General features: G+C 36.6%; 3 protein-coding genes across 3 annotated transcripts; 1 reads left to right on the forward strand and 2 right to left on the reverse strand.

Annotated features, from left to right (window-relative positions):
- LOC125186346 (2-hydroxy-6-oxo-6-phenylhexa-2,4-dienoate hydrolase-like) lies at window positions 1–1,669 on the forward strand. The gene is made up of 5 exons (XM_048082698.1): window positions 1–496; window positions 565–868; window positions 962–1,060; window positions 1,137–1,248; window positions 1,320–1,669. Exons 1-5 carry the CDS (start codon window positions 99–101, stop codon window positions 1,520–1,522), a joined length of 1,116 nt encoding a protein of 371 aa, XP_047938655.1. The 5' UTR covers window positions 1–98; the 3' UTR covers window positions 1,523–1,669.
- On the reverse strand, window positions 1,589–3,086 carry LOC125186347 (BON1-associated protein 2). Its single transcript, XM_048082699.1, has 2 exons — window positions 2,630–3,086; window positions 1,589–1,970 (listed from the first exon to the last, which is right to left on the reverse strand). The coding sequence occupies exons 1-2, from the start codon at window positions 3,084–3,086 to the stop codon at window positions 1,663–1,665; spliced, it is 765 nt and encodes a 254-aa protein (XP_047938656.1). The 3' UTR covers window positions 1,589–1,662.
- Window positions 3,087–9,672: 6,586 nt separating this feature from the next.
- LOC125190777 (probable acetyltransferase TAP2) lies at window positions 9,673–11,410 on the reverse strand. The gene is made up of 4 exons (XM_048088173.1): window positions 10,924–11,410; window positions 10,243–10,301; window positions 10,092–10,148; window positions 9,673–9,927 (listed from the first exon to the last, which is right to left on the reverse strand). The coding sequence occupies exons 1-4, from the start codon at window positions 11,326–11,328 to the stop codon at window positions 9,774–9,776; spliced, it is 675 nt and encodes a 224-aa protein (XP_047944130.1). The 5' UTR covers window positions 11,329–11,410; the 3' UTR covers window positions 9,673–9,773.
- Between the last annotated feature and the right edge of the window lie 3,994 nt (window positions 11,411–15,404).

Here is a 15,404-nt window from a genome sequence, read left to right on the forward strand (position 1 = left end):
ACTCAGCTCAATTTGAAATCTCTCTCTTTCTCTCTCTCTCTCTATCTCTCTCTACACACATACACACTTAATTGTGCTTATTTTTCAGAGAGAAACCAATGCCAAGAGTTGTTGCTACAATAAATCAGGATGAGACACAGGATCCAACTACTTTAGCTGATTCCGATAGTTGTTTCTCTACATTTAATGGGGTGCAAATACACCACAAGATTATTAGTGATGCTTTGCAGCAGGGGAAAAAAAGGCTCACTCACCCTATCATCTTGTTGCACGGCTTTGGAGCCTCAGTGTTTTCGTGGAGCCGAGTCATGAAACCATTAGCAGACGCCACCGGCTCTCAAGTTGTTGCATTTGACAGACCGGCCTTCGGATTGACCTCAAGGGGGCAGACCTCATCCGGGAGCCAACCCTTGAATCCATACTCGATGATGTTCTCTGTGTTGGCAACAATGCACTTCATCGACTTCTTGGCTGCTGACAAGGCCGTCCTCGTTGGGTACGCTATTGTTTTGCGTTATACTCACATAAAGATTACATGTAACTGTTATTGTTTGTTTGCACCAGCCATTCTGCCGGTGCACTTGTAGCTGTAGACACGTATTTTGAGGCGCCTGAGCGTGTGGCTGCTCTTATCCTTGTTGCTCCCGCTATTCTTGCACCTTTCTCTATAAAGAGTGCTGTTAAAGAAAATCAAAAGGGAAACAATCAGAATCAGAGGAAGGGTCTCGACTCGAATACGAGGGACAATTTTCTTTTCATGTTTGTGAGTTTGATAATGGGGCTCACAAAATGGATAGGAGGCATGATATACTCTCTTTATCAGAAAACTCTTTCAGCAATCTTGCTCTCTGCATTTGGTGTAACTTTGGTAACCTACTTTTTCAACTTTCCAATTCATATGCATATATAGGGATTATATATATATATATAGTCTTGTTTTGGCCTCTACATAATGTTTCAGATAAGAATGATAATTGATAAATTTGGAACACAAGCCGTTCGCATTGCATGGTATGATTCGAAACAAGTGACTGACGACGTCTTACAAGGCTATACAAAGGTGAGTACTACTTACTTGCGTCTGATTATCTATGCAATGGATGTTTTTGTTGCTGATAAGAGGGTATAATTGGCAGCCGTTGATGGTGAAGGGCTGGGACAGGGCGCTTGCAGAGTTCACGGTCACGATACTGACAGACTCTGCGTCCGTATCAAAGGATAAGAGGCTGAGTGAAATCTCGAGTCCAGGTTTGAAAGTAACTAGTCTGTTAGCCTCAATATAGTTGGTGAAATAATATGATTTTGATCATCACAAACAGTTCTGATCATAACGGGAGACACAGACAGGCTTGTCCCCTCTTGGAACTCTGAGAGGCTCGCGCGAGCTATACCGGGATCCTCCTTCCGAGTAATTGACAAGTGTGGCCATGTGCCCCATGAAGAAAAGTCTCACGAATTTTTATCTATTGTAGACGAATTCCTGCAGGGAGTGTTTGAGGCTCCTCCCCTGGCAGCAACTTAGAGTTATGACATACTTAATTGCTAGTATTCAATGAAGTTCATATAATCATGTCATGTAGCGAACTCATTGATCAACTCAAAATTCATTAGTTTTGTATCATATCAGATTTACATAGAAACATTTTCAATAAGTATGAAATTCTAGAAAGGAGGATAAGTTGGCATGGAATCATCTCCAAAGATGACTGCACCCGCGGCCAATGCTCCAGCCCCTAGTCCCATTCCGACCCCACGCCCTGTCACAGTTGGCATGTTCACGTAGTTACTTGTGACGGGGAAGAAGTTGGGAATGTATCCCACATTAGATGGAGGCGGCGGCAGTGGTGGTGGCTGGTAACTGCTGCTGGTGCTGGCTGCAGTCTGATGGTTGGTTTCTGTTTGGTGGGATTTGCCTTTGTCCAAATTAGGTGCGCCACTAAGATTGTCCAAGTTGAACCCCTCATCACCGCCTGCATACGGCAAGATTAGAGAGTGAGCCCAATACAATCATCAAACTATAATCCATTCTATGATTACTAGTGATTAAAGACCATAACTAATCTTATCTAGTGACAATGTATCTGGTCGGCCTCAATAATGACAAGATTAGAGAGGGAGAGAGAGCCCGATACACTCATCAAACTTTATTTCAATCAGTTGCTTTGATTACTCGTGATTAAGAGCATCTCCAACCATTTAGTGTAAATGTCACGATTTTACTCTGACTATTTGCACTAAACTCAAACTTAAAAGAATACTAGTATTATCTATATTATGTCATTTTACTCATGAACTTTGAAAAAGATTTTTGCTTTGTTTGTGTGAACCTGAAAATAGGTACTAGTATTTTTTACTCAAAAACTCGAAAATGAGATTGCTTACGAAGTTATCTCATTTTAGGTTTTAGTGTAATATTGAAGATGGTCTAAAAACTATAACTAATCTTATCTCTTGTTCAGTTGTCCGTGACAATGCATCAATACAAAATTAGATTACTCCTAGCTAGATAATTCCTATAATAGCTTATCTCATACATCATCACTCTTATTTTATCTTATAAATCTAACACCACCTTTCAAAACTTCCCCAAATAAATTTATGACTACTCAAGAGAGATGGTGAATGGTACCTAGATATGAGGAAGCAGGGTGTTCATCTTCTTGTCTGTGTTGCGAGATCCGAATAGAGACATCGACAAATCCGAGAGATTTGTTGGAGTTGGTTTTCCTCAACTGGAAGCTGCCGACCTCATAAACCGGAGAATCGGGGCTATATTTGTCCAGAAATTCTTTGAAAGGAACAGTTACGGAGCCGAAGAGTGAGTCTCGAAGAAAGATGGGGTCGCGGCTGTAGACCTCAACGTGAAGAACCAAGTGTGGATCATCCAATTCAAGCGCCGTCGAAAACCCAGTCTTCCAAAGGGGGTTGGATGTTCCTGAGGCGTCGATCTTGGTGCAGTACTTGTGGTCGGGATGAATCCATCCCACGGCGTACCATTGGAGCTTCCACAGAGATGATGAACATCGCCGCAGGCCTCGACCAGAGATCACCCAAACCTCCACCCATACCTTCTCCTTCTTCCCCATACTCTTCTCTCTTCTTTAGCTTTAGCTTTTGCTTTTGCTTTTGCTTTTAATGCCTATCACGCCCACACCTTTTTCGGCCGCGATTCGCTCTCGCAGATTTTCTCCATTTTTTTTAAATACAAGTATACAACTGTTATTACTCACGGACACAGATCCTCTGCTGTGCAATAAAACACAGCATGAGGTGCTGTGGTATAAAACGCAACATGTAATGAATAAAACGCAAACGTTAAACTTTGTTTCATTTTTAATGTCTTTCCCCTATAATTAAATATTTGAATACTACTATTATGGCCCTCCCTCGTTCCATTATCTACATTTTTAATGCCTTTTCCCTATATTTAAATATTTTAAGCTGATTGTGATGTGATTTAGATTTACCTAAATAAGGGAGTATAAATTATTGATTTTAAAGATGAATAATATTTCTCTTTATGATGATATATTTTATGTATTATAATGATACTCATTAGTTTTATCACTGTTACACACATTCCTATCAATAATGCAAATTCATTTTTAGTAATCAATGACAAAATAGAAACCAGTTTTATATAAATTTATATAGAGTGAACTACAAAATTAGTCCATGATGCGTTTATCTCGCCAATGAATCCTGGACTTTAAAAATATCCCCAGACAATCCTGGACTAAGCGTTTATCTCGAAAATGGTCTCTTTTCACTGTTTCGTGACGAAAATATCCTTTTGGGAGGTTTTGGGGGTTGGGGCAATTTGGTCTTTTTATATTTTAAATTTGATATAATTTCAGTAAAGTACTAAATCTGATATTATTTTAAAATTATCATTCTTCTTCCCTTTTGTCATCCTTCACTTTATTTCTTTATTTCAATATTAGATTTAATTTTTAAAATTAAATTTTAAATTTCAATTTTAAATATCAATAAATATTTTTTAATTATTAAAATTACTATTAAATAACAAATTAATAGTTTTAATCAATATTTGATAGTGTCTAATATTTAATCAATAAGGTACGACGACACCTTAGTTTTAATCATAAATAGATCATATAACACGATTTATTCTGAAATAAATATGCATCTAATGTAAGACTAATATAATTTTCGTTTATTAATTTGAAAACAATCAAAATTAACTAGAAAATTTCAACAAAAATTCTCCTATATCAAATTTTTAGTAGTGTCAAATTTTTAGTCAACTTCATAATATTTTTAGTCAAATTCTCCTATACATTAGATGCATATTTATTTCGGAATAAATCGTGTTATATGATCTATTTATGATTAAAACTATTAAATATTGATTAAAACTAAGGCGTCATCGTACCTTATTGATTAAATATTAGACACTATCAAATATTGATTAAAACTATTAATTTATTATTTAATAGTAATTTTAATAATTAAAAAAATTTATTGATATTTAAAAATCAAAATTTAAAATTTAATTTTATAAAATTAAATCTAATATTGAAATAAAGAAACAAAGTGAAAGATGGAAAAAGGGAAGAAGAATGATAATTTTGAAATAATATCAAATTTAGTATATCACTAAAATAATATCAGATTTAAAATGTAAAAAGACCAAATTGCCCAAACCCCCCAAAATCTTCCAAAAGGGTATATTCGTCACGAAACAGTGAAAAAAGACCATTTTCGAGATAAACGCTTAGTCCAGGATTGTCTGAGAATATTTTTAAAGTCCAGGGTTCATTGGCAAGATAAACGCATAGTCCAGGGACTATTTTTGTAATTCACTCATTTATATATTATATTGCACTTCTTCTATAAATATTATTAATGCAAATTCATTTTAATAATTAATAACAAAAAATATTGAAATAAGCTTTATAATTATATTAGCATACAATATATTATAATAAACTAAAAAAGTAATTGTAAAGATTAAAGAAGTATCATACCGTTTGAAAATGAATCGTTAATGGTAGTATTTAGCCAAATTTTCAGTTTATTATTCTTGCAAATATAAATAGTGCGAATTCTTTTTTAATAATTAATCATGCAAATACAAATTTTATTAATTACTGAGAACAAATATTGAAATCTGCTTTATATATATAAATAAATATACTTATAACTTATATGGGAGAGAATGAACGTGGGGTAAGGTTGTAGTGTAGGAATATTTAATTGTGGGCAGAAGTCTTTGAAATAAAACTAACTTTAAAGTTTGCGTTTTGTTCAATATTGGTAGCGTTTTATACCACAGCACCTCATGCTGTGTTTTATTGCACAGCAGAGAATCTGTGTTCCCTCAATTCAAAAAATCATAAAGTAAGAGATAATTGACATGGTAATTATTGAAATTGTATAGTGGATGACGAGCCAGTAAAAAAGAAGGAGAAAATAGTTGCTGACTATTTTTATGGAATGGACGAAAAGAAAATATGATATATTTCTACGAGACGGAGTACAATCTCCATTTTACAATAGAAGTCACATTTGGTGTGAGCAAGAGTTTAAAGAAATGTAAAGAATAGTTGTGTTATTATTTTTTTGGTAAAAACTTTATTCACACTCTTACTTTACTCTTATCATCTTTCTTACTTTATTCTCTCTACTTTAACCTTTAAAATTAATTTCTCAAATTTCGTGCCAAAAGTATTTATTGGTGGGACCCTGTGTTATTCTATAAATAAATTGAATATATGTAATGCATTTTGGTAGAACTTTCAGGAAATAGAAATGAGATATTTTTATGGGGACGAATGATAAAGGAAAGAGTCTTTTAGGAGTTTATATTACTCCCTTCACCTTTCACCTCAATATTTATTACATTTTGACTTGACATGAATTTTAAAAATTAGTGATTGAAAAAGTTGGGTGGTATTAGTATTAGTACTAGTATTATAATAAAATGAAAGTGAATTAGTTAATGAAATATATAGTCTAATACCAAAAATAATCCAAATAAAAGATAATTAGGAAAAAAATAGACCAAAAATGAAAAAGATGGGAAATATATATAACTGGTTATGGAGGTAGTAACACACACTCGCATAGGGGTGGAGAAAAAATACCGAAATATCGCCCTTATCGTATCAAAAATATTGAATTTTCTGTAAGGTATCATATCTTACTGAAAGAATTTCGGTAAGGTAACAGTATGAATTTTTATGTACCGCGGTATACCGCTGCATACCAAAATTCGGTATACACCGTAAATTAAGGTATATACCGTAAAACTCAAATTATCTATTTTCATTGATGTTGAAAGTAAGGTATATCGCAAAAGTACGGTATACCGAAAATGAGATACGGTATCGATATAGAATTTCGCAATGATGTGAATCCGGGTGTCCAAAAGAAGAATCAAAGAACCGGATTTGTGGACAAATCCTTTCAAAAAGAAGGAAAGGATGATGTGAATCCGGAAGTGCCAAACCAAGAGAAGGAGAAGTGAAGCCATATGATGAGCCAAATCGGAAATGGGGTCTGTTTCAGACCTCAATCTCCCAATCAAGTTGAAGTACAAATGATCTTCGCGTGAGTACCTTGTAAGCCTCAATCAGAGCCCGGATGAGGAAGTTATGGTCGTTTTAAGAAAGTCGCGCAGCTGAAAGAAATGCGCGGGTGGACGTTTTGCCAACCAGAAAACGCCCGGTCAGGCGTTTTTGCCGAAAATCTGTTTTTTTTCCATGCGAGTGGGCGAAATGAACAGTGGGAAACGCCCGGTCAGGCGTTTTGTCCGAGATGTGACTTTTTTTTACCAAGAATTGTTTTATTTTTCTCTTTTTTTCACTCCTAGTATAAATAGACATGTTAGGGTTTTTCCATTGGAGGCTGAACTCTTGGCCATCCACCATGGTCTATCCTTGGCTAGGGAGTTCGCCCAGCCTCTTTGGGTCGAATCAGACGCCGTCCAAGCAATCAGCCTAGCCAAGGGTGCAAGCTGGGGACCAGCTCATTCACGCCGAGCCATGGCCCACTTGGCCTTGCACAGGAGACATGGGAACTTTCGAATCTCCTACATCCCCCGGGAAGGGAACAAAGCCGCTGATCTTCTTGTCAAGATGGGCTTGGAGATTGAGGAACACACCTGATTCAACAACCAGACAGCCCCAAGAATGCTCAAAGCCATCGTTCGAATGGAAGAAATGGGAATACCTAACATCCGCGTGTGTGAGGATGACCTTGGGTAGGCCTTGATCCCCTTTGAAGACAACCGGCCGTTGGTCGACGCGGTCGCCTTAGAGTAGGCAGGTGTTGAGCCACCCCTGACTTGTCCTCTGTTTACTCTTGTGGTGATTTTGCCTTTATTATCTCTTGTTTGTGTTTTGCTTTGCCCCTGTGATGGGCTGATTGCGTTTGTATTAGTTTCTTCCGGCACGTCACTTTTGGGCGTGGCCAAGTATTGTACCCCTTTGTGTTATGATATGAAGGGATGAGGGACCCACGAACCCTCCACCGAAAGGTGTTTGAATAAAAAATAAATAAAAAAATAAATAAATAAAGATTTTTTCATGGGAGCTTTGAATGATTTTGTATGGGCATTAGCAATGGTGGCCTATCTCCGGAGCCCATCTCAGGGCCTATCACCATTTTCTCCCTGCAATGAGAGCCTATCCCAGAGCCTATCTCAGAGCCATCTCTTTTCCACATCATCACTATTTTATATTTTTCACTTTTTAATTTAGTGTGAAATAAAATGATACTCCCTCCATCCCCAAAGAGTATGAACTTTGGGTTCGGCACGAGTTTTAATAAATAAGGGGAAAAGTAAGAGAGAGAGAAAGGGTAGTGGAGAGTGGGGTCCACATTATTATAATGGTATAAGTGTTAATGGTGATGGTATAAGTTGTAAATAAAAGGATGTGTAAGGGTAGTATGTTGTTTGAATTTTTCAAAATTAGAAAAAGGAAATAGTTCATACTTTTTGAGGACGAAGGCATATGGAGTTGTGCGCTTCAACAACTTGATCCCAGAAAGCCTTTCCTTTTTTGTTGATTTTTGACAACCGAATCTCCGGTTGTTATGCGCTTCAAAACTACACTTTGTCACCATGGGGAGTACTATGCTCGTACATCAAGGACATATGTGTTGTAGGTATGTTGGAGGAATCGAATAAAAAAGACGGATAGTGCTGAACGCTTGAGTAGGGATATTTGGTACGTATACACCTTGGGGAAGACTACGTAAAAGTTGGAAAATGTGGACGGATGAAGTATTGTTTAATACTCCCTATCAAATGATAGAGTATTGATTAGGGCTGGGAAAAAATATCAAAAAAATGATATATCGCTCGTATCATATTGAAAAATATCGAAAAATTATCGAATTTTCGGTATATCGTAATTTTCGATACGAATCGATACGATAACGATATGAATTTTCTTATATCGCCATATATCGTTTTATATCGAATATACGATATATATCGATATTTTCGATATATCGTTTTATATCGAATATTCGATATATATAGTATATATAAAAACATATTGCAATTTTCAATACATATTGAAGTTTAAAATTATAAATATATATAAATCCATTTAATTCATTAATATATTTAGAAAATATATATATGAGACCCTAATAAGAACACTATTTATTTTATTGTGTTGAAGTTTTATTAATTTTTGTGTTATTTTTCAGTTTTGAAATTATATATTTTTCGATATACAGGTATTCGATACGATAACGATATATCGAAATATCAATACAATAATGATATTGATATTATCCATACGATACGATAACGATATGAAATTCTCTCATATCGATATTTTCGATACGATACACGATACAACGTTTTCGATATGATATATCGTATCGACCCACCCCTAGTATTGATGTTATAGCCTTCACGAATGAACCAATCACACTATTGTTTCTTGCGTAGTCACTAGACATAATGAAATTTAAATTTGGTGTCAATGAAAAAGAATAAGATTAAATTGAGTGATTGATAGAAAATAAAGAAGAGAAGATTAATGATGTGAAAATAAAATAGGGAAAGCGATATTTCGAAGTGGATGAAATTATTTAAAGAAAAGTTTAAAAGGTAAGAATGCTATTGTCAAAAATAATAAAATTAACATTTTCAAATATAAACTAATAAAAAACGTAAAAAAAAAAAAACCTTTCACTCATTCTTAGTGAGAGGGTGAATCTATTGGTGGAGGGAGCACCAGCGTGGCTGGCTCCTAGCTTTCCCTCCACCGAGAGATGCCCGTCCCACCCATCCCTTTCATCGCGTTGTGGATGCCCTAAGCTCAATAAGGGATCTTCCATGGCCCATATCTTCTAAAAGAATTACACTTTAATACATCCAAATTGAAATTTAGGCCCGTAAACTATATTTCAATGAATTGATAGGTTTAATATAAAAGTATGCTTATAACAGAGTTCGCTTGGACTCTGTAATTTTTATTATGTGCGACATGAAAAATTGATCGGTTGAGCTTAACATGAGCCGGTCTAGGAATTAGCCCACCAGTTGAGCCGATTTTCAGCCCAATTTTATCTTACTAAATAGACATTATAATTTATTTGTATAAAATTTGAATTCAATCTTAACTAGTTTTAGGATATGTTAGGATTTGATTGTGTTTTGTCATTCAATTGATCATATACACCATTTCTTCATGTTTTAATTATAAGAACTGAAGTTAATTTCCTTTTAATATGGTTTACAAATTATCATCTTTCCCTGATTTTACCTGTGAATATACATGTGTCTACTTGTGCTTAAATTGTCTTTGAGGAGGAAGTAGAAGCAGCTTTCTGCCAGCAACTATCATATCCTCTTCCTCCGAAGCAGCAGCAGCAGTATACATCATCGTAGTCGCTCCCAGCATATCGTCTCCAAATCCACATGCTCTGAAAAATAGCCTGCACGTAATGTGAAGATGGCATCGGTTTAGTTTGAGTGAAATACTAGACCACTAAGACTATTAGAATTGGACCCATATTTCCCTTCGTGTTGCAACTGGAGAGGTAGTAAAACCTTATAAGTTGTTCAAAGCTGTAATGTGGTAGCAATATAAAGAATTTACCTTTCGTTATCATTGCAGAGGGCAGCTATATCATATATGTCTCTGTTAATGAGCATTCTGCAACATTTTCAGGCACTTATACTTTGAAATTTGAATGTCACATAAACCCCAGAGATTATTAGTAACCATACCACTACCAGCTACTACTAACCTTATTATCTTCTTAACAATTGTCCGACCAATTCCCTTACCGCGATAATAAGGGTGAACCTGCACACCATTTTGAAACGATCTGTATGAATTTGCTAAGTCTAGATAACTATTTTATCTTCTAATTTGATTAGGTAAGAGCATACAAATATGCCAAGGCAACAGTGGGGTCATATTTGTAAGGTTAAAACTTAAAATGGCTTCCTGACCAACTATTTGCTGGCAAAACAAGAGAAGCCATTCAGCTGCATTATGCTCTCTCCATTGATTTTACTAAACTGGAACGTACAATAAGGTTGTGTTCGGTTTCCTACATAAAATAGTAGTTATAAGATATAATCTAGAATTAAGTTGTGAGATCTAATTATCTTATGACTATATTAAGTAATAAGATTTAATCTTATGAACCAAATATAATATTAATTTCCTAATAGAACTGGAGTTATGTAGGTTCATTTAATATTTCATTTTCTATTAGTTAAAAGAAAAAATAATAGCGATATCCGTCCCAATTAAAGTGAGTCAAAACTCCACGAAAACTAGAAATTGTGCTAAAAAATTGCTAGGATAGTAATTTGATGTTTTATTCGTTTGTAAAAAAAAGACTCCAACTCAGTTGAGAAATGCCTAAAACTAAATACAACTCCAATTTAGTTGGATGAATGGAGTAATAAAAACTAACCATGACGTCATAGATGGTGGCTGTGAGTACCAAATCGGAAACCGCTCGGCCGAAGCCTATCAGCCGCCCATTTTTGGGCGTCAGTTTTCTGATCCAATTTCCGCCGACACTCGCGACCGATTCGGCATTCGTGAAGACGGAGACGACGACGGAGCTGTGGGAAAGGGCGGTGCTGAGCTTGAGCGCGTCGACTGGCTCCACGCTTCCCGCGCCGTCGGTATTGGGGAAGCGGTGGCAGGAGTGGTCGCAGACGGCGTACAGCTCTCGCAGCTGATGTAGATTCACGTCGGATGGATTCGTTGATACGAATAGTGGCGCAGAGTTGGCCTTCATTCGGGCGGCGATTTTGGGTCGTTGAAACTTGGAGGGAAGATTACCGACTTGTACGGCCGCTGCAACCGCCATTACAGATTTATTTCTGATAATTTGAAGTAATTTGATTTGCAGGTGGGCATTGTATTCCCGATTCTATTCCTCTATGGCTCTATCTCCAGTCCTCCACTGGTTCTTTTTCATTTATTTTTTAATCATTTTTTCGTTTTTTTTTTTTACTGTTTCCACGATTAGGCAAAATTTTAAAACTAAGAGCTTCATTATCAGGAATTTAAAATTTAGTACATGCATTAACAAAAATTAGTACATGCATTAACAAAAATTAGTACATGCTATATTTTCTATTTACTGATTGTTATTATTTACATTATGCCATATTTTATTATATTTATTAAGTTTATGCCAGGTTCAATAAACCAAAAACCTTGTGTCTCCTAGACAGCATAGGACGCCTAATTATGATAGATACTCCCTTCATCTCACATTTGGAGTCACATTTAGTTATGGTACGAGTTTTAAGGAATTGGTGGAGTGTGTAATTAATGAAGTAAGATGGTGAAGTGTGTAATAAATGAAGTGAGATGGTGAAATGAGATGGTGGAGTGTATAATAAATGAAGTGAGATGGTGAAATGAGATGGTGGAGTGTGTAATAAATGAAATGAGATGATAGAGTGTGTAATAAATGAAGTGAGTTGGTTGAAGGTGAGTCCCTTTTTGACTTTTTAGTTTTTTATTTTTGTTTTGGTTTATTTTAATATAGATAATTGCATTTTGATGTAATTTTGATAAACAATAGGGTAAAATTGTATGACCAAATATAGAAAATTCTAAATGTGACTCTAAAATTGTTTTATGGCAAAATGTGACTCCTAAACTGGGACAGAGGGAGTAGTTTGCTATTCTCTTCCCCGTGATTCGATACCTGATACTCACTTTAGCTATACTATCTCTACATTGTACTTGCAGTTAGTTTTATTGTTAATAAAATGTGCATCATTCTGGATGAAGGTAAATGGAGACATAAAATCTTCTAAATACATATTTACTCTCTTTTCACGAAAAATCATTCTACAAAGGGGAAGTTATTTGATTATGTATTATACATTTTCTCATTTTTAAAAAGTATCTTTATCTCTCCGTGCCTCTCCATGAGGTAAAATCTTATAACTATTATATTTTTTTTCTTTTCATGAAAAATCATTTCAAATGGGGAAGGTATTATGTCTTTAGAGTATCCACAATGGGGCGCCCTATAGGGCGTCCTATACTCCGGAATATCAACATTTTATCCTCCTACCCATTCACCTGCAGTGGGGCGTCCTATACTCCGGCACATCAGCATTTTATCCTCCTACCCATTCACCTGCAGTGGGGCGCCATATATCCTGCCATATCCTTTTAACTAACTATTTTGTATTTATTTTTTATATTTGCAAATATGTAAAATTAGCAAAATAAATATAAAAACACCACAAATTAAAGACAAATCTTACATTTATTTAATTAAAAAAAGTTACAGCGCGAGGAAGATAGGAAGAGTGGAAATAAAAACAAGTGCACAACGGATAAGGCAAAAGACATGGTCTAGTCCATTCCCAATTGGCATTGGAGCATCGATCAACTTCTCGAGGTATCGGGCTATATCTATGTCCTGGCAGTGCATGAGGGCGTTGTGCGTGTCCAACAACGTCCTCTGCGCTGCGACCCTGACCAAGCCCCCATAGTCCTGCGCCGCACCCGAAGCCGGGGCATGGCCTGGCATGGTGCGGGTCTTCTGAGGTCGTCGCCTTCCCCTTCCCTTGTTCTTGGAAGATTTGTTGCCAATGGGATGCCTACCAGTGGACATCGGTGTGCCAGAACTGTAATCCTATTGTAGAGACTCGTTGAGGTCCATTGCAGGTACTCCACCATTGCTGCTCGTGTAGTCACCTGCGGCAGTGTACTTCACCCTCTTCGACGCAGAGGATGTGGGCGTTATCCCTCCTTGGAAGTTCGGCTTCTCCTTCACCAAGAGCTAGACGTTGTAGTGCTTGAAGTCGTCGTACAAAGATGTATACGACAGCATCAAGACTTTCGCTGCTGCCCCGCTCCCTCATGCACTCCGTGTACTCGGACGAGAAGAGGTTTATCTGCTTCTTCAGCTAATCCAGTGCTTGCGGAGTTGCTCCCTCTTGCGTTTGTAAGACGCCGCCGGCTTTTGTTTGTTGTAGCGTTCAACAATGCGCTCCCAGTACACGACTTGCCTTTGGTTGTTATAGAACACCCGGGTCCTCCAGTATTAACCCAATACTTCGTCAGAAGGATGGTCCCCTCGATATTGTAGTTTGTCCTCCGTGGGGCATATTCTTGGTGGACCTCTACATGCAGTAACTTCTTGGCTCTAACCTTGGTTTTTTACTTTCTTGACTGGGCAGTGGGGCTCGGCTCCATGTCGTCGAGCCTGTATGAATCCGTGGTGAAATCAGGATCGTACTGGGTGTTAGGATCCCAATTGCACTAAATGGAACCCGGCGTCTCGAATGACCAGTAATCGTTTGGTTCTGTACCCGGCCAGCGGGCACCACTACCGTCGAACATCGGCAATCCGTGGGGGCTATTCGGATTGGAGAAACTGTTGGGATTCATACTTGAATTTGAGAGAAATTGTTAGGGGAAGAGAATGGAGTGAAATGAGTGAAATGAGAAGTAAAAGTGGTATATATTTATAGAAGAAAATAAAAAAAGTTTAAAAAAAAAAACAAATCCGCGTCGCATTGTCCGCCCATAGCGGGGGTGGGAACGATAGATCCGGACGATGCGTCGTCTGCCGCATCGGCTGCCCACCTTCATTGGCGGATGATAGGGCGGAGGATGCATCGGACGGGCTATTCTCCGCCCCATTGTGGATATTCTAATATTTTGGAACATCTTGTACTATTTTATTATTTTAGATAATAACTACATATCGTTTCTCTTTGGTGTTTATTTTTTACTTTTTAGAAAGGTAGCTAGATGACATACTTTTTCTATATACATTACCCCATTGGAGGTGCTCTTAGACATCAAATTTGAGTCAAGATCAAGCCTAAACTACCTTGAAATCAAGCAAATAACTCAAGGTTAAACTTCAACTGCACTCGGTCAAGTAGCTTGTGTGGCACAAGCTACTTGGTTGAGTGATAGATTCTGACCCCTTTTGACATCGAGCAATATCTCTCGGCCCGTCCTTAATCTATTCTTGATTATTCAACTTGTATTAAATTTTGGATGACAACACTCAAGGTTTTATTTGCTTTATGGGTTATGGATCTCGAGTCCTTGGATCCTAGGTTCTTTAACATGTCCGTTGCATTAAGACGTGTCACCTAGGTTCGCACCATAATAGGAAAGATGAGTTCATGAAGACGTGTGAGAGAGGACAAAGAGTGAAAAAATAAAAAACATATTTTCGTCCAAAAAAGTTAAAAAATGATTTTGTATGTATTAATAGCTTAATTTAGGGACGTCTAGTGATATTAACTTTTACCAGGGATCGCATAGAGGAGAGCATGTATTAAAAATCAAATTTGAAGTTGATTGTTCAAAGAAGGTTTGTTTTAAGTTGAAGCGGTAAGGATCACCTGCGGCAAGTCCCGATCCATCTCCTAATACACACTCACAAACATAATAAATGATGGTGGGGTCCATCACTTATGTTTGTGAGTGTGTATTAGGAGATGGATCGAGATTTGCCGTAGGTGATCCTCTCCGAAGTTGAAGTATTGAAAGAATGTTTGTTAGAAGCTGAAATAGTTGTGGGTAAATACATAACTCATACAAAATGTATCACTTTTATTTCATATTAGTACAAAAAGTTTGAAGTTTACATAAATCATACAAAATGTTTCATTCATGTTTCAATTTAGTACATTCCGTTATTTTTGTTTAAACGGCGTTAAATCTTTGTCTATGTGAAGTACAAAATGTTTCATAATTATTTTATGATAGTATAAAAAGTATTATCATTGTTTCATATTAGTTCAAAAAATTTCATCATTGTTTTATGGTTGGTGCGGCACATAAGTACTCGCTCTGTCCCATAAAAGATGTCACATTTGTGGAACAACACGTGATTTTAGGAGGTTTTATTTTGTGTGTTAGGTGGAAAGAGAAAATATAATATTTATA

This window comes from Salvia hispanica, chromosome 5 (genome assembly GCF_023119035.1).
Source record: "Salvia hispanica cultivar TCC Black 2014 chromosome 5, UniMelb_Shisp_WGS_1.0, whole genome shotgun sequence".
Classification (NCBI taxonomy): Eukaryota; Viridiplantae; Streptophyta; class Magnoliopsida; order Lamiales; family Lamiaceae; genus Salvia; species Salvia hispanica.

What these genes read in the sequence shown, in the direction of transcription:
- LOC125186346 (XM_048082698.1), top strand. Translation starts at nt 99, where the DNA reads ATGCCAAGAGTTGTTGCTACAATAAATCAGGATGAGACACAGGATCCA. An exon ending in GACAAGGCCGTCCTCGTTGG is followed by an intron (nt 497 to 564) that starts GTACGCTATTGT and finishes TGTTTGCACCAG; the next exon opens with CCATTCTGCCGGTGCACTTG. An exon ending in TCTTACAAGGCTATACAAAG is followed by an intron (nt 1,061 to 1,136) that starts GTGAGTACTACT and finishes TATAATTGGCAG; the next exon opens with CCGTTGATGGTGAAGGGCTG.
- LOC125186347 (XM_048082699.1), bottom strand. Translation starts at nt 3,086, where the DNA reads ATGGGGAAGAAGGAGAAGGTATGGGTGGAGGTTTGGGTGATCTCTGGT. An exon ending in CCCTGCTTCCTCATATCTAG is followed by an intron (nt 1,971 to 2,629) that starts GTACCATTCACC and finishes TGCCGTATGCAG; the next exon opens with GCGGTGATGAGGGGTTCAAC.
- LOC125190777 (XM_048088173.1), bottom strand. Translation starts at nt 11,328, where the DNA reads ATGGCGGTTGCAGCGGCCGTACAAGTCGGTAATCTTCCCTCCAAGTTT. An exon ending in CCACCATCTATGACGTCATG is followed by an intron (nt 10,302 to 10,923) that starts GTTAGTTTTTAT and finishes AATGGTGTGCAG; the next exon opens with GTTCACCCTTATTATCGCGG. An exon ending in ATTGTTAAGAAGATAATAAG is followed by an intron (nt 10,149 to 10,242) that starts GTTAGTAGTAGC and finishes AAAATGTTGCAG; the next exon opens with AATGCTCATTAACAGAGACA.